Source organism: Ixodes scapularis, unplaced genomic scaffold, assembly GCF_016920785.2.
Source record: "Ixodes scapularis isolate PalLabHiFi unplaced genomic scaffold, ASM1692078v2 PGA_scaffold11__112_contigs__length_91849675, whole genome shotgun sequence".
Classification (NCBI taxonomy): Eukaryota; Metazoa; Arthropoda; class Arachnida; order Ixodida; family Ixodidae; genus Ixodes; species Ixodes scapularis.
In genome coordinates, this window is record NW_024609837.1 from 24,791,097 (window position 1) to 24,818,112 (window position 27,016).

Below are 27,016 nucleotides of genomic sequence, written 5' to 3' on the forward strand. Positions count from 1 at the left end.
GCAGTTTTTCAAAAGTTGTGCAAAGGGAATGTTTTCTGGAAGCAACAGCTTTGTGCCATCAAGTATCTTTTGGCTTTGTTATGTCCCGGCATAAAAATATTATCCAATAGGCCCTTCTTGCAGTCTTGTTTGGGCTCACCTGAAGGTCTGTATGTTTTGCATGTTTTCGGAGAATTCTGTGCATTGCCTTACGCTTAAAGCGGATGACACTTGGCTTTCCAAATACATATTCCATGCAGGCTTTGCTTCTAATTGTCTATTTCTTTCGCCCTTCCTTTTTTTGTTTCTAGGTCTTTGTCTTCAAGTTATTGGGCATAATTTATGTTGCTGTACTATGTATGAGCATAATCTGGCCAAAAGCACAGGGAGCCTATTAAAGCAACACAGTGACGCACATGACAGCTCTACTTAGAAGGAGTCTGCTTTAACATTACGTCGTAACATGCCTCTCTCCAATGCCTTGATTGGCTCACTGGGGCTTCAGCTTTCACTGTATGCCTAGTTACACTGAAATGGTTCATGCCTAGCAGATTGACTTCCATAAAGTCATATCCTCATTACCAGCAGCTGTTTGCTTGTGTTTTTTCATGGAAACAGGAAAGCCTGAGACTAGCTGCACCACAAGCAAAAATTTGGGAGGGACCTTCATGACACTTGCTGTACCGCTAACTATTAACACGGAGGTCGAACTGTGGGGGTGCTTTGTCTTGTTTGATTTTCCACCAAGCTCGGGTGTTTGCCCAACAGAAGGACTGTGGGCTGACATTATTCCGTCATTTACACCGATCGAGCGCAGTGCATAGATTTTACACGAGTGCTGCGGCTGGGGCTCACATTCAATTGGTGCTTCACTGATTGAACACAAGCCCCAGCAGACCACTGGTGCAGCGTTTGGCTACGTCAGCCGAGCACTGCGTCAGAAACACAAAAACAAATGTGCGACGGTCGGATCTCGTCCTTAAATAGCTGGACCTCATTAGGGTGCACGGAAAGCGTCGCCGACCGGCGCGTTTAGTGTCCCATTCCGTCGGCGCATCGAAAGTGGTTCCGGGGTGGCAACAAATGGCTTCACAGAAGCTGGGGCGTCGTGCCGTCGGATGTCGTGATCCTAGTAATCCGGCCTGTAAGTCCTGGGAAAAAAAAGCGCCTGAGAATGCGAGTGTCGCCGTCATTGCGGCGTCCCTCTTCCTGACTGGGGAAGCTTCCGCGGACTGTGAAGCTGGAAGGTAACCTGCAGTGGGAGGGGCACCTGCTGTGTCCATCACCGCCGTTGTGATGCCTCCAGGATCCCTGCCGGCGACAGCGTGACAGTAGTATCCGGGGCTGGCATTGGGTAACGTGGGACCTGGGCTAAAAAAAATAAAGAAGAAATGACTAAACAAAGTGTGAAGAAAGGGTGGACAGTTAGATATGTGCAAGATAATTTAAATTATACGTCCTATCATTTTATATGGTCACATTTGGTTGTCTTCAAATGGAAGAACTACAAGTATAAAAAATAAATAAATGTTCTCAAATTAGGGACATGCTGTGAGCATGCGCACGAACGAAGAATACCCGAATCAGCGAATTTGCTGGAGTATAGTACAAAAAGCTGATACGGCGTGTACACTACCATAAAACACCATGGGGAGTGCCCTTCACACCTTCCCTGAAAACTGGATTAATCTAGGTATGGGCGCTTGTCCGGTCTAATCAAACGCCCAAAAAATGCCTGAAAGAAAAAAAAAAGTTTTTTTTTAAACAGTCTGGTTACGCTTGTCAAAAAATTATTTTAAAGCAAAAAAAAAAAAAATTTTAGAGCAACATTAACGGCGCGAAACGCGACTTAGTCGGTAGTCACCCCCTTTCCACTTGTTTTCTCTCAGCATTTTGGGCACGTGGAGGAGAGGAGGAGAGGTGGATTGGGTTCGCCTTCGTGTTGAGGTGGAAAGAGCAAATTACCATCTCGTTGAGTGAAGGACCATTCCGCGACGTCATGGACCTCAATATTGGTCTAATTTTTTTTTTTTCGTGTAAATTTTATTTTTTGACACGCATATCCCAACCAGACTTTAAAAAAAAAAAGATTTTTTTCTTTTGAGGGACCCTTTAATGTATAATTTGCAAGATTCCCAGATTTATAACACATTAATGGTGGGTGCTTCTGTGGTATTTTAGAGTATATAGACCCGCTTCGCAAGGGTGCCGCCATCTTGGAATATCGTCACTTCCAGTATGGGCGAAAACATTGTTTTGCCGTTGCCATGCCTATAGAATACATTTAGGATATGAGCGTGACTGTCACCCCTTCTTGTTTTGCCTCCCCTCTATCTTTTTACTATTTGCAGGCTTAAATTTTGGATTATAATGCAATTAAATGCAAAGGGGCAAACGAGCTGGACAAGGAATGACGAAAATAATCCCTGAAGATGTTTTATTATTTCTTTGTCGCCCGTATCGGATATTTCTACCAGGCGGCTGGGGACGAGAGTAGATGAAAAAAGTGAAAGCTGCTTACAACTCCCTGTAACGCCGAATTGGAGCGCAGCTCTTGAGGAGGAGGAGGGAAGGGCACTGGGGGGGGGGGGGGGGGGTTAAACTAACCAGGGGGGGGGGGGTCACGTGACCCCCGATGCCGATGATGTAGTCACTGATGACGTCATCATCGACGATGACGATGCGGGTACCGATGACGTCATTAGTGACGTCACTGATGGCTTCACCAGTGATGATGACGATGACGATGCGAATGTCGGTGACGTCATCAGTGACGTCGCTGATGACGTCAACAGTGATGATGACGATGACGATGTGGATGTCGGTAACGTCATCAGTGATGATGACGATGACGATGCGGATGCCGGTGACGTCATCAGTGATGATGACGATGACGATGCGGATGCCGGTGACGTCATCAGTGACGATGACGATGTGGATGCCGGTGACGACATCAGTGACGTCACTGATGACGTCATCAGTGATGATGACGATGATGATGCGGATGTCGGTAACGTCATCAGTGATGATGACGATGACGATGCGGATGCCGGTGACGTCATCAGTGATGATGACGATGACGATGTGGATGCCGGTGACGTCATCAGTGATGATGACGATGACGATGTGGATGCCGGTGACGTCATCAGTGATGATGACGATGACGATATGGATGCCGGTGACGTCATCAGTGACGATGACGTCATTGGGGGTCACGCGACATCGGCGGGGGTCACGTGACCTCAGGGGAGTCACGTGACTTCGGGGGGTCACGTGACCTCGGGGGGGGTCACGTGCCCCCCACGAGGTCACGTGACCCCGGTGGGGGGCTCGCGCGGTGCATTATGGGACATTTCCCATGATGCACCGGGGTCACGTGACCTCGGGGGGTCACGTGCCCCCCCACGAGGTCACGTGACCCCGGTGAGGGGCTGGCGCGGTGCATTATGGGACATTTCCCATGATGCACCGCGCGGTTACGCCGACGCTGACGCCGACGCCGACGGCGACGCCGACGCCGCTCAAGCCGGAAACGGGCCCCTAAGAGCTGCGCTCTAAAAAGTCTATAAAGAGATCATAGTACACAAGGACGCTGCAATCTCAACATCAGCTCCGAGGGGAAGGAGGCGCGTGTATACTTCCCCTCACGGTGTGCAATAAGCTTATTGATGATGTCTACGGATTGACCTCGACGATCGACAAGACCAAAAAGTTTGAACCTGCACTGCAGCTACAACACAGTAACGTGACATGCCTTGCTCAGAAATGCCTTGCAGATTTCATTTTTATTCCAAACAATTTTTTTTCGACTCTGTTACCAAACAGGCGTGGCTTGTAGGGTGGTAGACAATTAGGACCTAAGTTGCAGGCCGTGCACACCCCAACTTCAAACGCAACCTTTCGTGCTTTTCTAGCCCTGAACATGTTGAACAGCATGAGGTAATTTTATATACCATTATGCGACAACCTGTCCAGAAACATGTTATGTACAACGAAAAGAGAAAAACTATTTGGTGTGATGTGAACTCGGAGCACCCCCCGAAAGCACAAGTCCGACCCAGATGTGATGGTTTCGTGTGTTGTTACTTGTTTCGACATTACACGAGTAAAAAATGACGGCCCTTTGCCCGTGAGCACGTCAGATACCGAGCCACACTTTGTTGACTGGCAGAGTTCCCCCGAAAATCGCCCTTGTTCTTGTGGATTAGAACCCCTCTGGACCATATTCTCGGCTGTCCCTGTCCCAGGCCTGCACACATGATGGCCGGAGGCCGTCCGTGACCCCCTGGGCCGTGCCTGCCGTGGGACAGCCATGTCCAAGAGCCGCTATGTGCTGCAAGTGCACGTGGGGGCCTTCAGCAACCTGTACGAGGCCCTCTCTATCGAGGCCAGCAAGCAGACGACCGCCTCGGACATCGTGGCCTGCATCGCCGAGAAGCTCGGTCTGTCCCTGCCCCGCGACCTCGAGCTCGCAGAGGTCGTCCACAACGCCAGCGGGGAGGTGGGTTGGTCTCGCCTGCTGCTCTCTTCTAGGCCGGCTTTCTAGAAGTCGCACTGTATGAAAGAAAGCACTGCCAAAGTCAGTGCCATGAGTTGAGTAGAACTGAACTTGCGTCTCAAAGCGCTTGCACACCTTGGCCTTTGCAGCGTTTTCTTGCACGGTGTCTCAGCTAAGAAGCTACTTCTAGCAAACTGATCGAGGTGTTTCGGGTGTTCGTGGGTGCTGTGAATCTCAGTTCATTTATGACCCATAGCTGTTACATTTATAACTTTAGTAACACTTAATAACAACTATGTACGTGCCGGCAATCGCAGTGCAGGCAGTGTTCGGCTGGTCTCTCACTTTGGCGTTGAGCCTCTGTTTGTTCTTGTTGAGATTGCTTCCTAGATGCAACAGTGAAGAGATGTTGGTGCCATTGGTGTATCGTGTACCACGAAGCTCACACGATGCATCTTTTGACTTGCAAGACTGTATTTCCACGAAACGGATGTGCTGTCCGAACAAGGTAAAAAAGACACATATCTCTGGAAAAGGATGCCCGTAGTTCTCGCTTTTGTAACAAGATTCTACTTGCAACTTGTCAGTCACTGTGATGCCAGCTTCCGGAGTGACTAGTTGTGGTCCGCGGATGCTGTCACGTGATGAGAAAGGCAGAGTGGGCTGCTATCTAACAAATGTATTTTGTTGAGCATAGATATGTTTTTGCACTGAGAAAATTTCTAAGAGGTGCGTCTATTGGGAATGCATTGCTTACGGTCACTCAAACTAAATACATAAAGTACCAGGACTTAAGTTGTCCTTGCGGTGATTTGCACTTTTTAGCTCTTGTGACACTTTGCAAAGACTGCAGATGCGCGAACAAAGTTCGCACATCTGCAGTGTACAGCCGCAACGGAAAAAGAGTAGCACAAGTGGCCTATGACCGGAGCCGCAAAATCGCGACACGCGGTGTTATTGTTCCCGAGCGCGCCAATAGGGAGAGTGCCAATCATGTTGCATGTCTCAACATGGAGGTGGCCGGCAGAAAATTGAGGGATAAGATAGCTTTTCAAATGCGGGCTTTAGGATAGGCTGCAATCTGCCGGCCACTCCCGCGTTGAGACATGAAACGTGACTGTCACCTTCGCTCTTGGCACGCTCGGGAACAATAGTGCCGCGTCTCGCGATTTTGCCACTCCAGTCGTCGGTCACTTGTGCTACTCTTTTTCCGTTGCAGCTGTATATCCTTTTCTTCGAGGTTATTGTAGTATTTTGTGCCATGTTTTGGCATTGTCCCAAACTTCTGTCGTGTATGTTTGATCTCTTGCAAAGCATTAATGTTTGTGTACTGTAATGACGTCTCCAGAGATCTCCGTCATCATCTGCAATGGCATCTCCGTCTGCAACTTGGTATCCTTGTCTTTCATCATAGGAGTGCAAGGAGCGCCACCTGGGGCCAGAAGAGTTTCCGGTGGCGCTGCAGTTGCTATGGCCGCAGCAGGACACGCACCGTTTCTGCCTGCGGGAGCGGCTGTCCGGCAGCTCGGCGGCCCTGGTGCTTCCCCTGGGGCCGGATGCCTCCGCGGACGCCCAGCTGCTGCGGGACTACTTCCTGCGCTTCCTGTACCACCAACCCAGGGACCGGGACTACTCTGACCTGTGCCAGCTGCCGGACCTGACCGAGCAGACCCTGCTGGAGAACCTCAAGGCCCGCTTCGAGAGGGGACACATCTATACCTACGTGGGCTCCATCCTCATCGCCGTCAACCCCTTCAAGTTCTACCCCATCTACAATCCCAAGGTGCGTGTGTACCCCCGGGGGCTCGCACTCGTCTTTGGTTCGGGTTGGGACCCAAACAAGTAGCGGTGTTGTGATGCCTTTCTAGTAAAACAGTTAAAAGAATTGTGTCACCACAAACAATGGAAGTCGAACAAATGAAGAAAAGAAAGGATTACTTAGTTAGCAATTCTGGCTGAAAGCAAGCAAGAGGTGCATTTTTCTTCTCTGAGTTAGCCACCACATTCTGAGCTTGCCAAAGGCCTGTCTAAGGTATCAGGGACCTGTCATTCCTTACTGTCTTTGTCAGGTAACTCGTTTGCCTTTAGCACCAAAAAACTTTGAGGCGAATACTTTTCCTTGGAAGTATAAATAAACTAATTGGTTGATTAATGTTTTGAATCTAGTGCCTCCTGTTTCATACATGGGCCTATTGATTGAATGAATGATTTACACTTGGCATGCAGCATCACCTGTTTCTGTATATGAGCACATGGATTAATTTATTGATTGACATTTGGCACTCGGTGCCTCCGGTTCCAGTACACGAGTCTGTTGATTATTGGTTGATTAGTTTACATTTGACATTCGGTGCCTCCTATACTAGTAGGCAAGGCTGTAGATTGATTGATTGATGTTTGGTGTCCCACGCCCCCTGTTGCAGTATGTGGGGCTGTACCAAAACCAGCGCCTGGGCGACCTACCCCCGCACATCTTTGCGGTGGCGGACGCGGCCTACCACGCCATGCTGCGCTCGCGTGCCAGCCAGTGCGTGGTCATCTCGGGGGAGAGCGGCTCGGGCAAGACTGAGAGTACCAACCTGCTGCTCCACCACCTGACCGCCCTCAGCCAGAAGGGATCCTACGGGCGCGGCGTGGAGCAGACCATCCTTAGCGCAGGACCCGTCTTGGAGGTGGGACATGCTCACTCGCCATCGCGTCGCAAAATCTGACGCCCATCGAAATTCATTCGCGCGCTCATCACAAAGTATGCAGACATCCAAAGGTCATGGCCATTCATGTCACGGAGCCTATCTGCTCCAAAAACTGATCCCAATCACATTGCCACTAACATGGAGTTCATCACTGACCATTGCATCACAAACTCGTCAAGTTCACAAAGTCATTCACCATCTGAGTACACAAAGTCATTCACCATTAGAGTTCACAAAGTAATGAAATCACTTACCAGGACATCATGAGTACATGAAGTTCACAAAGTGAATCATCATCAGAGTTCATGGTCATTCACCATCAGAAATCATGAAGCTGCTCACCATCACATCAAGAAACCTTCCGACTTTACAAAGTCGTTCAGAGTCATTTACAGTCATGCAGTAAGTGTTAATGACTATGATCGGGCGTGTGCATGAGCCGTAATTTTTGACAAAGTTGCATCAATAACTGAAACCTGGCACATATATTTGCTTTAGTGTTCTGTTTTCTTTAATTCCTCTTTTTGTAACCATAAAAAGTTTGGAAAGAGCGTAGGGCTTCATGTACCGAGGTATTGTAGTAAAGAAATGGAGATAGAACATAAATCATGTCTCGTTCGTTGTTATGCAGGCTTTTGGCAATGCCAAGACCAAGCACAACAACAACTCTAGTAGGTTTGGCAAGTTTATCCAGGTCAACTACCGGGAGAATGGCATGGTGCATGGGTAAGATGCATTTTTTAAAAATTTCTTTTCTCTTGCTACTTTGCATGTAAATCACGTTGTATTAGTGCTTTGCACCAATATAACATGTTTGATATCATTTATTGTTTGATTTGTTTTAAAATATGTTTTCTTGCGGTTAAAGAATAACTCCACGGCAAGTTGTACTACCCCCTGTTGATCTGCTAACTATGCAGTTTATTTTCTGCCGGAGCAGTTTTTTTCGAGGTTCGATAAATACGAAGAAACCTACGAGGAAATGTGTCGGGTTCAGCGGTCGCTTGTGTTTGCATCATCGGGGCTGCAAAAAATGGAATCTGGACGTGAATGCGTTGTGCTGTCTTTGGGAATGTATGGCATTGGAAGTTAATGTTCCTGGGGACCATGTCTGCAGTGCACTGGTGCAGAAGTACCTGCTGGAGAAGTCGAGGATAGTGTCGCAAGCAAAGAAGGAGCGCAACTACCACGTCTTCTACTACCTGCTGGCCGGAGCTTCCGACGAAGAGCGCAGGGAACTGCACCTCAGTCGGCCCGAGGATTACCACTACCTGAACCAGGTGGGACTACCGGCCTGTCTTTGCACCGATGATTTTTCCGATTTCTTCCTAAGTCAGTCGGCTCAAAACTCGTTGGTTCGTTGACATGGCCTTGGCATCTCTACCTTGGGTGGTTTTAAAACTGCCGGTTGTTTTGCGGCTTTGTGGTTGGTGGCAGTGCACTTTGTTATGCTATGTTACAAAGAAGTTAAATTCTAGATTGCCTTTAGCTTGTACTTCTAGATTAAGTGGGCTGCAAGTCACTTCATATTTTTTTAGTTGGTTTGTTGCTGGTTCATCCTAAGTGGGAGTTAGGTGCATTTTCTGGGTGCTCGGTAATTTCTATGGAAACAGAAGAGCAGTAGTAATTAGGGGTGTGCAAATATTCATAACTTCAAATACTTTGCGAATAATGCTTGTTATTCGATTTGATTTGCTTCGCACCTTCGCTGTTTGAAGTATTCGAGTTCTTTGAATACTTCGAAAACTACAAGTAACGCGGAACGCGCTGATTAGTGTCAACTCGCGGTCGAGTTCCTTGTTTTGTTTTTAGACTGCGCGTTATGGTTTCGAGCTTGGCAAACCCAAAAAACCAATCTAAGTGCCTTTTTTTTTTTATATGAAGCGTTGGAAATGTTTTTTGCACGCGGTAGCGCGATCTGTCCTTTGCTTGCTATGATGTCTGGTTTGCGGAGTTGAAATGGTTGTGGCGCAAACGCTACGATAGATTTGACGGCTGCGATTTGCAACGGCACTTGCATGGCTGTGAGCACAAACGCGACGGACTGCACTTACTTCAGTCATTTCTACAGTCACTACAGTATCCAAGGTGCTATGGATTCGGATATGGATTTACGGCTGACCACGGTTATTGGCAATATCTGGCTCGTGTTGTTTTCCGCTTGATTTTCCGCTTCATCAGTTTGCCAGTATTCCTTTTGTTATTTATTTCTACCCGTTTTCACATCACTGGTAAAAGTAAACCCTGCTCCCCTCCACCAAAAGAAATCTTTTTAATTTATTGTTTCTTTGTGGCACTCTCTATCGGCAGAAATATTGCTCACAGAAAGAGATCGCGCAAAGTTAGTGCGGCTGCGTGGCGCAATCGCACGGTCTCCAACTGTGCTGTGGCCTGCCGACACGCCTCCGCTTGTGTACTTCCGTTTACGTTCACGTGGTTGCACTCCTCCGCGACGAGATCTCCGACTGCGCTGTGGCTTGCCAACCCGCCACCACTTGTGTACTCTCATTTATGTTGTGTAACTTCACTCCTTGCATGGTGTTTTATTGACTGATCTTTTATTTCATCTGTTTTTTTATCAGTCACATGTGTGACATTTTTCTTATTGCCATAAAAGTAACCTTTTCATAAATTTTCTTGAAAAAAAAAAATTCCAGTTGTGTTTTGATTGAGCATTCTTGTTCAATTCACATCAAATAGAAAATATTTGTTTTCAAAAATGTACTTATTCGAAACTGCTATATTCGTATTCGAAAATATTTGATTTGATTCATAATCTTTATTATTCGATTTGATTTGCTTTGAAAGATTGATATTCACACACCTCGAGTAGTAATCAAATCTTGAAAGAATGATACATATTGCGAGACAAATTTTTTCTTTTTGTGCGATGTGTTACTAATTTTTAGTACTTCCAGTGAAACATCTTTTGATTTGATATGTAGGAAGGATACTAATAGTATTATAGTGGAAGTCTGGTATAGTGAAGATACTGATGTAACAAAGAGTTTTTCAGAAAAGCTGACTTTACTTTGGACAGTTTCTGCCATGTCATGATTGCCAGCTTACATATTCATGATTGATGTGAAAGCTTGCTGTCGCCTGCCAACTCGTCCGATTGTGAATTTGCCTCAATGCAGAGCCAGTGTTACACACTAGAAGGCACGGACGAAGCATTTGAATACACGAGGCTCATGCAATCCATGGAGATGGTGGGATTCAACCTCGACAAGCGGAAAAGGTGAAGGAGCTCCTCTTGATTTCTTGGTTGGATTGTTACATGCCAGCTTAGATGCATCACTCGATGCATCTTTTTGAGTAGACTAAATTTATTTATATGAAAAGATAGGAAAGGGGCACTTAGTAAACTCCTCTAACCAATGCCTTCGTCGTGCTCCACCTTTTGAGGGGCGACTGTGTGCGGGCCCAAAACGTCGTAATGTGTCGTTATCTTCGAGCCTGCTGAAACTTTGGGCACAATGAAGAAATCGGTTATAGTTAGCTAAGTGCCTCTTTCGTATTGCTTACCTAGCCGGGCGGAGTTCCTTCAAAATGTTTACGTTAAAGAAAAGATGGGACAAGGGTCACCGAGCAACCTGGATGCTTTGTTCCTTGGGTTCACAGTTTCTGTGCCTAACTTTTCAGGTTGATTCGAGTACTTTCTGCTGTCCTGCACTTGGGGAACATTGAGTTCAGCAAGGTATGTGGTCTCTTTCCAATTGTGCCTCTTGGATATGTTCTTGCTTAATCTGAGCTTGCCTTCCTTACCTTACCTAACATGACCCAACCTAACCTAATTAGTTATCCCCTTTTACTCTGCTTATGAGGTTTTCATAGTTTCTAAACAAGCTCCCCTCTGATGCGCGTTTTTTTGCCTAATTTTCTGCAGAAGTCGACGTATCACAGCGACGAAGCAGTTCAAGTGAAGAACCCCGAGGTCCTCTCTCTAATATCGTCTCTTTTAGGGGTAAGCCTTTTTGTACCCTTCTCTTTGAACCAAACGGGGTCTGCCATAGTGACACCGTTTGTCAATGGACCCTTTTACTGTTTACAAACAAACTGCTGCTTGCATCCGACTTTTTGGTCGCTCCATCTTTTCAAGCCTGTCGAGCTTGCTTATGTCACCAGTTCTAGAAAGCATAAATGCTACACAAACTACAAAGTTGGAGGTTTAGTAGTCTTGTGCAAATAGTGGATTTTGAGTACGAAGCGAATTCGAAGCGAATAGTGGTTTTTACCGAATATTTTCGATTCGAATATCGAATAGTTCTTCCACGCCTTTCACTACCATCGCATAATGCTTAGACGAAAACCTAGCTAAACCTGTAAAGGTTATTCCACTTTTTCATTCATAAGCTAAGCTTAATCTATCTATATTTATGAACTGTGATCTCAAAAGGTCTGGTGTCTTGGGATGGCAAGTAAACGACGGATTTGACATAAAATGAATCCTATATAGATGGCCCACTATACCAATTGAGCGAATTTACAAATCTTGATATATAAAATATTCTTTCTTTAATCTCAAGTTAAAAAAGAATGAGTCGCGCATGATGAACACAGGTTGTAAAAGCATCTCTGCCTAACATAGTATACTCTTCCATAAAAGTTTAATTTTGAAACTTTTACTACAATGTAGATATATACATTCACAAACTTTCCATTTAATTTCAAATACAGTCGGCACGGGTGCACCATCCCACTTTAAATATATGCTTTTCTTGAGCACGCAATTACAATATTGTTTATCGCGGCGGGTTACCCCGTTAAGTACGCTTCTTAGCGACCACCGATGTGATGCGGAGAAGCAACACCCACAAAGCTCACTTCTGCGGGTTTTGCTTCTCCGCAGCGCACTGGTGCTTGGTAAGAAGCGCTCTCAACGAGGCTAACCCGCCGTAATCAATACTTCGAAAAACGCGAATAGTGCAGTTCTTTTCGAAGCGAATATAGAATAGTGTATTATTCGGAACTACTATTCGAAATTTCGAATATTCGCACAACCCTAAGGTTTAGCGAGGGCCTTCGGTTGTAGAATCTAACGTCTTGGAAAAGACAAGTTGGTTTGCTAGAATATTCAAAAAATTTGAACAGATCTCGCGCTTCTTGGTTCTTTTGGCATCCACCTGGAGAATCGGTATGACGTTTCAAGCGGCAGCGTTAAGGTGGGCTTTGTTCATTCTTTTTATGAACCGGAAGTTCCCTGGGATGTTAAAAGACTGAAGCACTGCCTGGTGTGGCGTTTATAAAGAAAAGGGTCTATGGGCAGGGGCATAAGGAAGTGAGGTTTGGTTTATCTCCCTTTGCTTGCAGGTGAAGGAAGAAACGCTCAACTCTGCCCTCACAACCAAACGTGCCAAAGCTCCAGGGGAGACATTGGTCATCAGTTACAAGATGCCAGAGGTGACCAAAATCGAACACCACCCGTTGCAGCGCCACCAATCCTAGCTGTCGCCGCATTTGTATCGGTACCAAGTTGCCAGTTGGAGTGTTGTACTCAACGTCGTATAGCGTAGCTTCTGCAGTACCACATCTGCCGCAACAGCACCAGACTTGTTTTGCGTTTTATTTGCACGCGCTCACGCAAGTAGCTTTAAGAATGAAAGGAAGCAAAGATGGATGGCCAGAGTAAAACCTCGAAAGGCTGCAGCAGTTCAAGCAAACGGACTCCTATAAGCAGAAGACAATGAAAATCAGTTGATGTTCAAAGGTTACCAGCTCCTAGCAGATTTGCTAACATTAATGCATGCATGCTGTTTAATTTCATATATTTCACTTCATTTTATGAGAAAAAATGAGTTGTGAAGTGTAATCTGCCATTTATTTTGTACCAGGCAATAGCCACGAGGGACGCCATGGCCAAGTGTCTTTACGGAGCACTTTTTGACTGGATTGTGATGCAAGTCAACCACGCTCTGCTCTCTGCTAAGGACTTCCGGGAACACAGGGTCGGTGTCCTCTTTATGTAACAGTTTTACTTCGAGGAATGCCGGATAGGTGTCCTTTTTACGTGACAGCCTATTTGTGTAACAGCTTTACTTATGGAAAAGTGCTGAAAGACACATTATATTTTGAGCGAGACTCCCTCTGTGTAGGTGTGAGAGCATTTGAAATGAACTTTTCGTGTGAAAACATTTGGTGGAAAGGATGGGGTTATTGTAACTGGGTCTGGCTGCAAAAGGAGGTTAGGTGCAACTGTGTTTGTTTTAATTGAGGCTGACCATTGGCCATACAGAAAGGAGAGTTGATGATGTCTGTGTGGAAATATTTTATTTTAGGGAAACAGCATAGGTGTGCTCGATATATTTGGGTTCGAGGACTTTGGTGACCACAACAACTTCGAGCAGTTCTGCATCAACTTTGCCAACGAGCACCTGCAGAACTATTTCAATCAGCATGTCTTCAAGTATGAGCAGGTAAAAGAAGAGAAATTCGTAAAAATATTTATCGACCATCACTTATGACTATCTGTAGAACTTCATTTTCTCAAATGTCGCCCAACTTAAAAATTGTCAAGAAATTGGTCTCTTGAACTACAATCTATTGGTTGTTTATGACCTTTCATTTGTAGCTGCACATAACCTGAATCGCATATACACAACCACAGTCTGCAAAACAAGCACCTTTCAATATATAAAATTTTCAACAAGCTGGTAACTTGAAGAAAGCTGCTTTTGCAGTATGTTTGTTTAATTTATTTTATTTAACCTTCAAGACACCCGTTGGTGAGGGTGGCATATAGGGGGCGCCACACATACATTGCCCGTGTATTTCACCCTACGAGTGTTATCAGGATTTTCTTTTTGTCCGGGCACGCAGAAACAGGCTTACCGATGTAATCATTCACTGCCACAGCAGTTAGAATATTTCACCGTGGTCTGGAGCCGTAGTTGTACGTCCTGAGTCACTTTGCATTGCACATCCTTCGTGCTTGCTAATCCTTGGTACTTGTGCAACGTGGCTGCCTGCAGGAGGAATACCAGAAGGAGGGCATTCACTGGAAGAACATTGAATTTACGGACAACACTGGCTGCCTGAGCCTGATCGAGGGAAAGCCTCACGGACTGCTCTGCCTCCTCAATGACCAGTGCAAGTGAGTCGGTGTTTTGGGGACCTGGAAATGTTTTTCTGTTACCGTGTCTCGGGCAACTGTGCCAGTAGAATACTCAAATATTGAGGTGGACCAGTTGGCTAAGCATAATATTCATAAATATTGCAAAGACCATCAAGGACATGGACACGAAGACGGGACTAGTGCTGTGCTCACAACTACCACTCTGATGCAACAATGCTACCATATTTGATTGAGTAATAGCCGCACTTCTTATGAACAAGGCCCTTGCGTCTACTTTCTAGGAGAACACACAGTCAAGTCATCGCACTCTGCATAAAAAGCACAGCGAATAAGGAGGTTGAGAACACTATTCTCCGTAAGAATGCCATCTGAATTTATCCCTTATCTTATTCTCCGTAAGAATGCCAAGAATTTATCCCTGTTCCTTAAATTGCTGCCATTTTCTGCCGATCGCTGTAATTCACTATTCTCGTGCTCCGCGGGAATGCAGACCCATTAGCAATGACGGTACACTCATAAAAGTAATTTTGATGCAATTATAGTTGCATTAAATGACAGTTGTGAGTATATTGCTAGGACCGTCTGAGTGTCCATGTCCTTGTCTGCCCTTCACACCATTTATGTTTTATATACAGGGAGTTCCTGAGTAAAGAGAATGGTGTTTCTCAACCTATGTAAACCTACTATGCATCGCAGAACGCTCAAACTTTATGAGAATGTTACGCTAGCGGTTCGAATAGAAGGCGGAATTTGAGAACATGACAATACCTGGATTATTTATTCATTGAAGCGGAACAAGGGGTGTTTCCAGGGAACTATTCTTTTGATTGCGAATGAATTTGAAACGGGCACATCACGCTTATGGGAGAAGCTTCTCCTACCTTCTTGACTTGTAACCGAGTATAGTTTCCGCCACGATCCCAATAGGAGCGATTCGCCTTCGGTTCCATTGGCTGGCGCGCGTGGAGGGGGTCCCATTGGCCGCTGTGCCATGGCCTCCCAGATCCCGAAGCGCGCACGCGCTAGTATGCAGCAGACGAAAAAGGGAGCGGAGGAGCGGCTTGCATGCTTTCGCATTCACAACTCATAAAAAGTGCTTAGGTGTACCTCGAGCTTTTTTTTTCCTCGATTATCTTTTGAGCCAGGTAACAAAATGTTCTTAAATTTTTGCGTTCTGTCCCAACTGCAAGCGTCACATTCTCACGAAGTTTGAGGTTTTTGCAATGTATAGTTTATTACCCGGGCCGAAAAACGTGGTTCTTTTTTCTTGGGAACTCCCTGTACAATAGAACGCCCAGCGTGAAGTCGAACTAAGCACGGGAAACCAGGAAACTGTGTAGAGCTACGAAATGGTCTTATTAACATCAATCCTGGAGTATCGTCTGTGGTGTCTGGAACGTGCCTTCGGTTGATGCGTCTAGATTTCTATTCTGTGCATGCATTGGAGTGCCCCCGAGGTGCCACCAAAATAGATCACGGGTTTCAGTATAATGGTACGGGTTGTCGCGACCTTGGTAGTTGGTCGTGAAAACACTACTGAAGACAAGAGGAACGGGTGCCCGCCGCTCTCTACTCCTCCACCATGCCACCGCCAGGATTACGGCAATCTGGAGCATCACGCAGTTACGACGTCTGTAGATGGAAACCGAGGGTAGAAATTAGAGGCTCATTAGAGGTGCCGCAGTAGAACCATATGTACTCTTTTGATCATCTTAATTGGAATGTTGTGGAGGCTTCTTTGCTTTCTGCTCGCTACCGTCCGTCCAGCAGTAAACGCATCTGTCCCTGCTCTGAACGACGTTGCAGCTTCTCGGGGGCCACAAACGCCATGCTGCTCCAGAAGTTCCAGAACCAGCACAAGAACAGCCCCTTCTACGAGGTGCCCCAGAAGCGGGAGAATGCCTTTCTGGTGCACCACTACGCGGGCAGGGTCAAGTACCAGATAAAGGTGGGTACACTTCAGTAAATGGCAGTGCGCTTTGGCCTTTGCTGGGGCTAGGGTTGTCGGTACCCTGCTGGAGCCACTCGATGACGGGCTGCAGTGCTCCACAGCGTGTCCAGAGATTCTGTATCGAAAAAGTGCCGCAACACTTTGGCTAGCACCTGCCAAAATATTGGTAAATTTTTTTTCCTTTTCGGAAATGCACTAGAAAAGTAGACCCTTATTTTGTATACCTGTCATTGGTGGAGCTCCCCATCGTCGGCAACTTTTGATGCCTGCTTTAGGCTGGAATTCCTTTTTCTAAATTATGCGCAGGACTTCAAAGAAAAGAACCTGGACCTGATGCGTCCAGACGTGGTGATGGTGCTGAAGAGCTCGAGCGTGGCGTTGGTGCGAGAGCTGGTCGGAGCCGACCCCGTGGCCGTGTTCCGTTGGGCCATTCTGAGGGCGTTCTTCCGCTCCTACCATGCCCTGAAGAAGCCTGCCTCCCACGGTAAGATTACAGACGGTCGCGATGCTGCACTCCTTTTCTTCCACTATTGAGCGTTCGTGCTCTGTGGTATCATCATTGTATTAAGTTTTGGGTTGCAAAAGGGTGAAGTGTAGGGTTGTGCGAATATTCGAAATTTCGAATAGTAGTTCCGAATAACACACTATTCGATATTCGCTTCGAGAAGAACTTCACTATTCGCGTTTTTCGAAGTGTTGATTGCGGTGGGTTAGCCCCGTTGAGTGCGCTTCTTACCGAGCACCGGTGCACTGCGCAGAAGCAATACCCACGGAAACAAGCTCCGCGGGTGTTGCTTCTCCGCATCACATTGGTGCTCGGTAAGAAGCGCACTCAACGGAGTAACTTGCCGCGATAAAGATTTGGAAAAGTATGAATATCGCAGTTGCGTGCTTGGACGAAAACCATACATTCAAAGCGGAATGGTGCACACGTGCCAGCTGTATATAAAAATCAATGGAAACTTTGTGAATGTGTATACTGTAAAACCCTTTGTTTTCGGGGCCCCTACTCTTCGCGAATCGGTCACAGAGGACATATCGCGGCCACTAAAGTTCGCGAATTCCAGAGACCTGCATTGAAATTCTTGAAGACCGAAATTTTCGCGTGCCTTTAAGTTTCACAAATTTTTCAACTCTCGATATTCGTGAAAATTAAGGGCTCGCGAACATTAAGGGTTTTACAGTATCCACATTTGTTAAAAATTTTTAAATTAAACTGACTGTTTTGGGCAGAGATGCCCTTAAAACCTGCGTTCATCATGCGCGAGTCATTCTTTTTTAACTCGAAATTAAAGAGAGAATATTTAAGATTTGTAAATTCACTCAATTGGGTATAGTAGTTGGCCATTTTATGTCAAACTTGTTTACTTACCATCCCAAGACATCAGACCTTCTGAGGTCACAGTTCATAAATATAGATAGATTAAACTTGGCTTATAAATGAACAGGTGGAACAGGGGGTTTTGTCTAAGCATTATGTTATGATAGTGAAAGGCGTGGAAAAACTATTCGATATTCGATTCGAAAAAATTCGGCCAAAACCACTATTCGCTTCGAATTCGCTTCGAACTCAAAATCCACTATTCGCACAAGACTAGTGAAGTGTGTCTGCTTCTCCATATTATGCTTTGGGAAGGCAGCGACGCAGTAGAGGTACTGTGCTCGCTCGTTTTTCCGAGAGTGGCGTCTGCTCGAAACGCACTCGTGCGGTGCGGAGAAATTGCTAGTGCAGAACGGCCTCCCTCCTGGAGGAGTTGTTTTCCCCTCGCGCGTCGGTGCAGCGTAAAGAAAGGAAGGCACAGGAGCCGGCGTGCGCACTTTTGCTCTGTCATGCCAAGCTCTGACGTGCCAAATGCGCTTCGCAGCTTTTTTGCCTTCTGTAATCCTTTTACGGTATTGTTGCATTTTTTTTGTGAACCTGCAACTTCTTTATTTGATCTCCGCGATTGTATTTAGGGTGTAGAAACTTTGATTCTTTGCGACTAAACTGCCCGCATTTCCTGCAGGTCGCTCCATCGGCGGCGTCAAGAAGCCACTGAGCTACAAACGCCCGGACAACCTCGTCGCGTAAGTTCCTCTCCCCAATGCTTTCGTCGGCATCTCGCAAAACTGTGCCAGTATCTGCGATCGTTAATGTTTGCTCGTATATTGATCTCGTTCGATACGAGAGCCGTTTCCAAGTACCGTGCAGACTGCGTAGGCTGCGTGGCACTTTGAGGAGTAACCTTGTGCCTGCATTGAACGGTGCTTCATTTGGCTGTGTGTCTTCTGCCTCTCTGACCATCGTTCCTTGGTGCCGGTGCAGGAACCAAGGCGTGTCGTCTTCGAGGCGGTCGTCGTTCGGCGTCAGCGGGTGTCAGGGAAACCTGGGTGCCACCTCCTGCCCGGTCCACCGTGGTGACACCCACCTCTGCGCCAACGAGGCGCGGGTGATGGAGAGGGCCAACCAGATCATGATGTAGGTGCACTTTTACGGCGGCGGCTGTCGTGAACTCTTCCCGCCGCCGGAAGTGCCGTCCGTCATAGTTTTCGATGTCATTGTTGTAGTGGGGCAAAGGGCATGCGTCGTCGACGTTGCCAAATCCTCAAAAGAGATTGCCCACGGGATTCAATCCCGGGTCCACTGCGTGCGAAGCAGGCGCGTTACCACCGAACTATGCCACAGCTTCGATTGGATTGCCTCAATGTCCTTCTGTTTAGGGTGATGCCATTCTTTGTAGTACCCTGTGCCAACTGCATGCACTTTCTGAAACAATACAAAGAAGTAGCCGATAGCAAAGTGTCGCCATAGCACTGTCAATGCCAAGAGCTCGTGTCGGCAGGTGCGCCTTCTCGCGCTCCAGAACAAAAAAGGAACAAAAGCATTCGAAACAAAATGGTCAGTATTAAATTTTGTTCCGAACGCTTTTGTTCATGCACCCCACGATGCGTGAACGCGATGTCGATGCCCAACGACTTTGCCGTGACGTGTTGCAGCAGTTACTGGGACTGTACCGTAAATTAATACAGGGCTACTCATTTTTTGCTTTTTTTTTTTTTTTTACGTATATGCACATAAGTTCAGAACAAAAGTATGCAGCGTGCAAAATGACAAATATGATTGACATGAAGTTGACATGGAAAACGCTAAACAAAAGGAGTTAAAATGATATGTGTCGAAAGGATCATTTTTGGACCGTTTAATAGACCGATCTCACCAGCCAGTTTGACTACGCCACCGCTGCCGCAATGCATCGAGGGAACTTTAGTCTTTCTGTGCGTGCGACAACCTCGCTGGAGCTCTGCGCGTGCAGGGCACGAACAGGCTCGTGCACGGCCGATTGTCTCCTGTGAACTAAAGTTATGGCTGCCTCGCGCATGCGCCAAACGCTTGGTGAGATCGGTCTATTGATGTTACGAGTTGTTCTTCTAAGAGTGCTGTTACGCTGTTTCAGGAAGAACCGCCACACCAGATCTCGCAGCCGAATGGACAAGGTAAAGTTGATCACTCCATTTGCTTGGTTTTGGGGCAGAGTGAATTAGCTTTAGCTGTTGTATGGCTCTCCTTACTTTTCAAATTTTTGCTCTTCAGAGCTCCCTATATGCGAGAGCATACATGTTTTAATACTGCAGATCGGGCGAGTTGGTAAGGCATGAGTAGGTGCTGGTTCATAATTAAGACATGTTTTTTTTTCTGCCTTTTGAGATTATTTGTTTAATCACTCTCTTGGTTGCATAGATCTTGTTTTTAATTCAGTATTAGTTATCTTCAGTCATGACTTTTTTTATTAGCTCGTAATCCTGAAATACTTCTGGGTTTCTGATATGTGCATCTTCACCATGTTCTGCTGTAAAATATTGCATATTGAGCTGTTATGTGCACACAAGTGGCAGTCTTTCTGTATTAACTGTGTGACTTATTTCCTGTAAAAGCAATTTTCGTCAACAGCTTGACTTTTCCAGAAAGTTTAATTTGTTTACTTTGCAGGGTTATTTTTTATATAAATTATTTTCGGTCCACCGACGCAAAAAAAATGGTAGGTGTACATAAATTTCACTTTAGGAAAACTTCCGTTTGGTAACAGGACAAAAAGAAAGGCTCACTCATTGTTTTTCCCTTACTGGAATTTAACCTTGATTAGGCTGTTTGGTGATGGGATGTTGACATGCGGCTATTGGCCCTCACCTCAGGGTCTCAAGAACCTGCAGAGTGTGAAGACCGTGGTGGGCAAGACTCACCCTCACCCGCAGCAGCGTACCGGCAGAAAGCAGCCGCCAACGGTGACCGCACAGTTCCAGGCAAGCCGGGCCCTCTGTTTATTACTTGCAGCCTTACTTTGCTCGCATTGTCTTGACTCCGAACCTCGGAAGTTGAGAGATCTTGCGCGGGTGCCAATTCGGACCAGTATTCGCATGCTTGCTTTTCTATGTTTTTTAGTGATCGTGGCTGCGGAGGCCTTGTTGCCCGGACATATTATGCAATGGTGGCATCCCGACAGCAACATTTAGAATAATGTTCAGGATATTACCTCTTATTCTAAATTCTGTTTCAAACTTTTCTTTGAAAATGCTTGTGCCAATAAGTGAGAAGCCTCGGAAGTACCTTCATTTTGTTGTTCTCAGTGAGGTTCTGCTTTGGGGAGAACACCAGATTTTTCTTCTACATATGGCATTACTGTTCGTATAATATTCGTTAATGTTATGACTTTTATTTTGTCCAGTTGTGAAGACAATGTGGACTTGTCTTTGCACTTTTACATTCTATGCTGTTTATTGCAGGTGTCACTCAGTCACCTGATGGAAGCCCTCAGCCAGGCCAACCCATTCTTTGTCCGGTGCATCAAGTCGAATGCAGACAAGGTATGACTTCCACATGTACTGTAGTAATTGTTTTCTATGCTGCCGATTATAGAATGCCTTTAATGCCTATGATGGTCAACATTCCTAAGAATGCGGTAGCATTTGATGTGAAAAATGATGTACAGTAATCCCTCGTAGACAACGAAGTCAATGGGATGGCAAAAAAATTTGATATAAGTGGTATTTCGATAAAAGCGATAGGGTGAAAAACTAATACAGTGCCAGCAGCCTTCAAGGTGGACAAGAACACTGCGGAACACTCTGATGGTATATTTAATCAAACAAACCTTGGTTATGAACATCTCGCGGTACCTTTACCGAGTGAAAAAGTAATTAAGTGGAGTTTGCTGATAATTTCTTCCGGGCGTTAGTTCCCTGCGAACTGCTCCAGGTATCGCAACAAAACTGTCACTGCTGCTGCACTCCACTTTGTTTCGAAGGAGCCGTAGGATGTTTCGTGTCTCGGGATATTACGCTATTTACTCTTTTTCCCCAGTTGGCCGTTCGCCTCGGTAGAGAAGGGGGAGGGAACGCAAGTGTCTCCGCCTCCGTGTAGGCTTGCATGCTTTTGGCTTCGCGGCCTTTGTAATAAGCGCGGTCAGCCACCGATACTTGGAATAATTCGTTTAAGAATGTGTGCATTTTGGTCGGGACCACGTTGAAATTCAATAGAAGCGATAGTTCGAAAAAAGCAATTTCGTTAAATGAGGGATTAGTGTATTTGGGACCATTCACTAATAACCATATAATCGGGAAGCGGAAAAAGTCAACCGTGTAAAATTTTAGATTGTGTCAGTTATGTGTATATTTATTTGCTTTTGTCCCTACTCGAAGCACTCTTATGGCTGCATTGCGTATTTTCATTATTGGAAAATCGAAATAAAGCGAATGCTTTTATTTCATGCAAGGCAAACTATGTAATAGCAAATCGCAGTTTGTTTGCTTTTGTCAAAATGGTAAATATTAGAGTGTCTGAAATATGTACCAGTTGTGGCATCAGTTGAAATGAACACGTGGAAATTCGGAGATTGACTCGAGCACATTGGTTTCCGGTGCAGATTCCCTGTTCGTTCGACGAGAAGGTCATCCTGCAGCAACTGAGGTACACCGGGATGCTGGAGACAGTGCGGATCCGACAGTCCGGCTACAGTGTCCGTCTTCCCTTCGAGGTACCGTTGTCCGTCGGACCATGCTTCTGCATGTCTTCTGGTCCGGCTGAATTTACGGCAGACTAGAGAGCTTAGGCTGGGTTCCTATATGGATTACAGCACTGTGCATGCAGGGAAAGCATCTAAAATCCCCATTCACGCGGAAAAGTTAAGGTTGTTTCAGTCTGCCGCATTGTGTGCCCCCGAGAGCCGCCGCCCGACCGCCAAAACCAGAAGCTCCAAGTCCCACATCTGCAAGCGCTCGCCATTTGGGGCCGATGGATTCAAAATGTTTCGTTCCTTCGAAGGCGCTCTTGCAGGTGCTGGATAGTAATGCTTAATGCTCGAAAGCATCTGCTGCCGGGAGTGCGCCGCTTCCTTTGCAATTAAATACAATGGCTGCATCACGGACCATGCATATTTTCGTATTCTGTGCCTGCACCCCGTTGTGCTGCGGGCAGTGAGAAAACGAAACTCTGCTCAGTGTGGAAAGCACGACCGGGAGCAAATTATGTGACTACGCTTGAGGCTTGACCGCTTGACGACGCTTGACGACCCTTGTTTCGTTTACCATGCGACAGATGGCGTGCGGCCACGGACATTATTAGGATTCAGTGATTTTTGTTGCATCGTTAATTATGCTACAAAAATGCAAATCCCAATATTCTTTATGATTGCGGTGCTCTTGAGGTTATTTCTTAATGAAAAGCCTCCCTCTGCATTCACACGAGGGATGCTTTTTTGGGGAGGGATATGCGTGGCGTCGGTGACCGGCAGAAACGGCAGGACTTCCTTCCCGACTCGAGCATTCGCACGAACAACGGGGAGCCGAGAGGGATGTCGGCGTTATCAGACGCATTTAGTGGTCGCGCTCTCGACGACGAGACCCTGTGTACGCTGACGAGAGTAGAAAAATGGAGGCGTACATGAAACAGCGATACTCTATTATGGCAGCAGCGCCGTTAGACGCAGGAAATGCTAAATGTTTCCTGCTAAAAGAAAGATTCTTGTTGAATGGGTGGATGCAACACAAAGGACGTGGAATCAGCCCGAGCAAAAGCTCCTCTATCCCCCTGGGACGTCTGCCTCAGCGTGGCTCCGGGCAAAAGCGTGACATTGTTACCGCGTGATGCGCATCCTGGGGAGCAAAGGGAGAGATGTCTCCCCCCGTGTGAATACCCCTTTATCCAATGGGCTAGGCGGATTAGGTTGCCATAGGTAGTTTGGCACTGCAAGGCACCGCGGATGCGTCGCAGTGGAAAAGATGGAGAAGTTTCGGAAGAGGGGGGGTACGAAAGAGTCCGCTTTTTTTAAAACTTTTTATGCCTCAAATCGGACTTTTGGCTCCCTATTTTTCTGTGTTGGTTTTCTTTTCACACCCTTCATAATGTACGGTGGGTACAGTTAGATTTCAGAACCGTTTCGTGGTCCCTTTAACTTTTCCACATGGCAGGGGTATAGTAAGTACTTCCTCTTTTGGAAGTATTTCATTCCTTCTAACAGACTTTTGGGAGTATGCCATTTTTTCTAACAGATCTGAGGCTATTTTGTGGTCTACTATATGCACATAGCAAATTTGGTGGTGGTTGAATATGGTGGTGGTTGAATATGGTGGCGATCTACATACGTGTACCGAACATATTATTTCTGCTTCATTTCTGTCGGTCTCAGGAGTTCATTCAGCGGTATCGGGTGCTCCTTCCCCGCGGACTCATCAGCTCGCGGTCGGACATCCGCGACTTCCTGCACCGTGTGAACCTGGATCGCAACAACTATCAGATGGGAAAGACAAAGGTGAGCGTTTCATAAATCGTGAATGTCTGTCTCGTGTGCTTTGTACCATGTTTTAGTACGAGCCCTGGACAGAGTGCATACGAAAGTTTGTTTTGTAGAACAGCCACATGTCCCATTCTGGGATATAGGATAAAGACAAGATTACGACCTGTGAGCAGCTCTCGTGTTTGTGCATACAGTATAGACCACTTACAACGTAACCGCTTATAGTGCAGGACCGGGTATAACGCGGCTTTTTTCAACCACCGGTGCGCCTCCCATAGAACTCCATGTAATTACATACCGCTTAAAATGCAGGCGCGCGAAGGGAAATACCGGTTATAGTGCGGTTTCTGGAGCAGTGCGCCGACCGCGCCGACCGACTGGCGCGGTGAGCACGCTTCCCTGTGCGACACCAGATAACGGCGCTAGCCGCAAGCGGCACTCGCGGGGGCAAGGATGACAAAAAGGTTGCTTGAAGATGCGGGGAGAAGCGAAGAGAGAGGCTTCAGTTGCCATAGCGACGGAGGGACGCACGCACGTGTCGTTCACGGCACAAGGCGTGGACGAGCCTATTTGTCGTGGCCCAACCAGCCGTTCACGCGCGTTGCATGCCTGTCGCGGACGAGCTTCTTCTATCCGCAAACATGGCGTCGGTGGCGATCATCGACATAGGCAGCGTGGTGGAAGCTCATCGTTCCGTGTAAAAGTGCTATCCCTGACTGTGAATTTTTGTTGTGTGTCGCTATGATAACCCAGCACGTACTAGAAGGGAAGATCCACCTACTCGTGCGGTGATGTCACGGTGGCAATTTCAAGACGGCAGGAACGCCCGTGTCGTCGTGTTTGTTTACTTCGACTACAGTGGTGCTTTCTAAGCATTTGTGTTTTCGAACATCGCCCGGATTTCTTATTTGGAGCATTTCATGCCTGTGCTCAAGTTGAAGGTATTACTGGCGCGTACCGTATAAAGGATGCGAATTTTCACGCGTTTTCATCACCGGAGAAAAGTGATTAGGGCTAGCAATCCTGAACGCTCGCAACGTTTGTCCACAACCTGCGACGTCGTTAAAAGGCCGCGCCAGGCAAAAGTCACTCATTTCTTTCAAAATGTGTGACACACTTGAGAGGGAAGTGTACTAGTCTGGTGAAATAAAGACTTTCCTCAAACTAAGCTTTATTTTTCATCTAATATAAAATAAATTGTTTTGCAAAGGTAAGTTGTGTCATGGCATGTATTTTGGCCTGAAAAATTGATGTTTGGTTATAGCGGGGTACCGCTTATAGTGCGGATTTTTGCGACTCCCGCGACATACGTTATAAGCGGTCTACACTGTATTTGACTCGCAACTCTCTGCAGGTGTTTCTTCGCGAGAGCGAGAAGCTCAAGCTGGACGAGCTGCTGCACCTCCAGATCCTGCAGCGCATCATCACGGTGCAGCGCTACGTCAGAGCATGGCTGCAGCGGCGACACTTCAAGCTGTTGCGGGCCTCGGTTGTCAGGCTGCAGGTCAGGCACAACCCTCTTGTCTCAGACTTTTGGTTGTGCAACTCACCGAAGTTTGGTTGTCAAAGTGTTTGAAACATTCTTATGCCTTTAACAAATTAGCATATACCGCCTGAAAACTTTCAGGGGTGGGAGCTGCGCCAATTGTGCCATTTTGATACGTTCAGAATTTTCTGTGCCTGGCGGCGCCAAAAGCATGAAATTGGCCGAAATTGTGCTACGTTGCGCCAAAGATCACGGTGACGCTCGATTTAGTGGAAAGCGAATGCTCGGTCGACGACCTTGACTATTTCATTGCTAGGTAGCACAAGCCGCTGCCCTATTCCTTGGTTCAGCTATATCTGTCCCATTATCCATCCATTCGATGGATTCAATGTACACTTCCATACTTCTAACCCTTGTACCTTCGCATCATGCATCGTACGTGCTACGAGGTATGATACGAGGTAATAAAAATTTGTTTCTAAAATAAAATATCTCTGTGTGTGATTTCAGATATTTCACAGGGAAGTCTTATTCAGTATTGTACTAGTGCAAACCTAGCTTGCTTGAATTGTAACTGATGGTACAACTAGGGGTGGATGCAGGTGCTTCCTGATGGGGGCGTTAGTGTACCAGATGTTTTAGAAACCCCCCTCCTCTCCTCCTCCCTTTTTCTCCACCCTAATATATTACACATGTGGAATTCAAAGGGAGACGTGGGTGTCGGGACATTTGGACCCCCTTTGTATCTGCCACTGGGTGCAACTGGCTGAGATTCTTTCTTAAAATGATGTCACAGCTTGCTCCTAAGGTGTTTTAAGAAGAAAAGGTAGCCCCAGTGCTCCAAAATGCAGATTCTTCTGCTCCTTATCTGCTCCAAAATACAGAGTTTTCTGCTCCAAAAATTGCTCTAAAACCAGTTTGATCTGACCCGTGCCTGACTGTTTATGGAATTTTTTTGCGAAGCCCAATGGCTACAACTAAAATGCCATCTTAGTTGCGTGCCGGTTGCATGGAACCTCAACTGTATGAGGGTTTCATGGAATGCTCATGCAACTGAGTTGGATGCATCTGGGGCCTTTTTTTCACATCTTGCCATGACCCTGTCAAATGTGTTTGTTAACCAGTCGTAATTGATTGGGGTCACTTATTCTCCTGACTTCCAAGCCTTTAAAAGTTGTAGATTTACACCTCACACGAGATTCTGTTCTGGAGATGTGGAGTCCGTAATTCGTTCCCAACTCGAAGCTTCACATTAACCTTTGTGGCTGCCCTGTGTTTTGCAGAGCATGGCCAGAGGCTATCTGATGCGCCGTCGCCTGGCGCTGGAGCGGTCGCGGCACGAAGCGGCCACGGTGATTCAGCATTGCTGGAGACGGCACAGAAACGCCCGCTGGTTCGGGCAGCTGCGATGCAGCGTAACTGCCTTCCAGGGAGTCTGCAGGGGCCACCTGCTCAGGCGCAGGTAAGGAAAAGCGCCACACCGACTCAGACTCTTGCTTGCTTGGGTTGCACAGCTCCTTTTCGGTGCAGTGCTGAGCTGCGTCGTGGAAAAGTGCATTGCACCATGT

The 27,016-nt window shown here is 46.6% G+C and overlaps 1 protein-coding gene across 1 annotated transcript in view; it reads left to right on the plus strand.

Moving 5' to 3' along the window:
- LOC8037354 (unconventional myosin-IXAa) overlaps positions 1–27,016 on the plus strand; it is a 74,175-nt gene that overhangs the window by 11,456 nt on the left and 35,703 nt on the right. The window contains exons 2-24 of the mRNA XM_029989229.4: positions 4,227–4,480; positions 5,892–6,260; positions 6,901–7,149; positions 7,802–7,896; positions 8,288–8,450; positions 10,311–10,411; positions 10,816–10,870; positions 11,060–11,137; positions 12,484–12,573; positions 13,005–13,118; positions 13,449–13,586; positions 14,142–14,263; positions 16,052–16,193; positions 16,503–16,680; positions 18,203–18,263; positions 18,502–18,654; positions 19,631–19,670; positions 20,367–20,474; positions 20,955–21,035; positions 22,094–22,204; positions 23,855–23,977; positions 25,317–25,466; positions 26,732–26,910. Of these exons, the coding sequence (XP_029845089.2) occupies positions 4,292–4,480; positions 5,892–6,260; positions 6,901–7,149; positions 7,802–7,896; positions 8,288–8,450; positions 10,311–10,411; positions 10,816–10,870; positions 11,060–11,137; positions 12,484–12,573; positions 13,005–13,118; positions 13,449–13,586; positions 14,142–14,263; positions 16,052–16,193; positions 16,503–16,680; positions 18,203–18,263; positions 18,502–18,654; positions 19,631–19,670; positions 20,367–20,474; positions 20,955–21,035; positions 22,094–22,204; positions 23,855–23,977; positions 25,317–25,466; positions 26,732–26,910 (3,089 nt within the window). The 5' untranslated portion in view covers positions 4,227–4,291. The remainder of the gene's footprint in view (positions 1–4,226; positions 4,481–5,891; positions 6,261–6,900; positions 7,150–7,801; positions 7,897–8,287; positions 8,451–10,310; positions 10,412–10,815; positions 10,871–11,059; positions 11,138–12,483; positions 12,574–13,004; positions 13,119–13,448; positions 13,587–14,141; positions 14,264–16,051; positions 16,194–16,502; positions 16,681–18,202; positions 18,264–18,501; positions 18,655–19,630; positions 19,671–20,366; positions 20,475–20,954; positions 21,036–22,093; positions 22,205–23,854; positions 23,978–25,316; positions 25,467–26,731; positions 26,911–27,016) is intronic.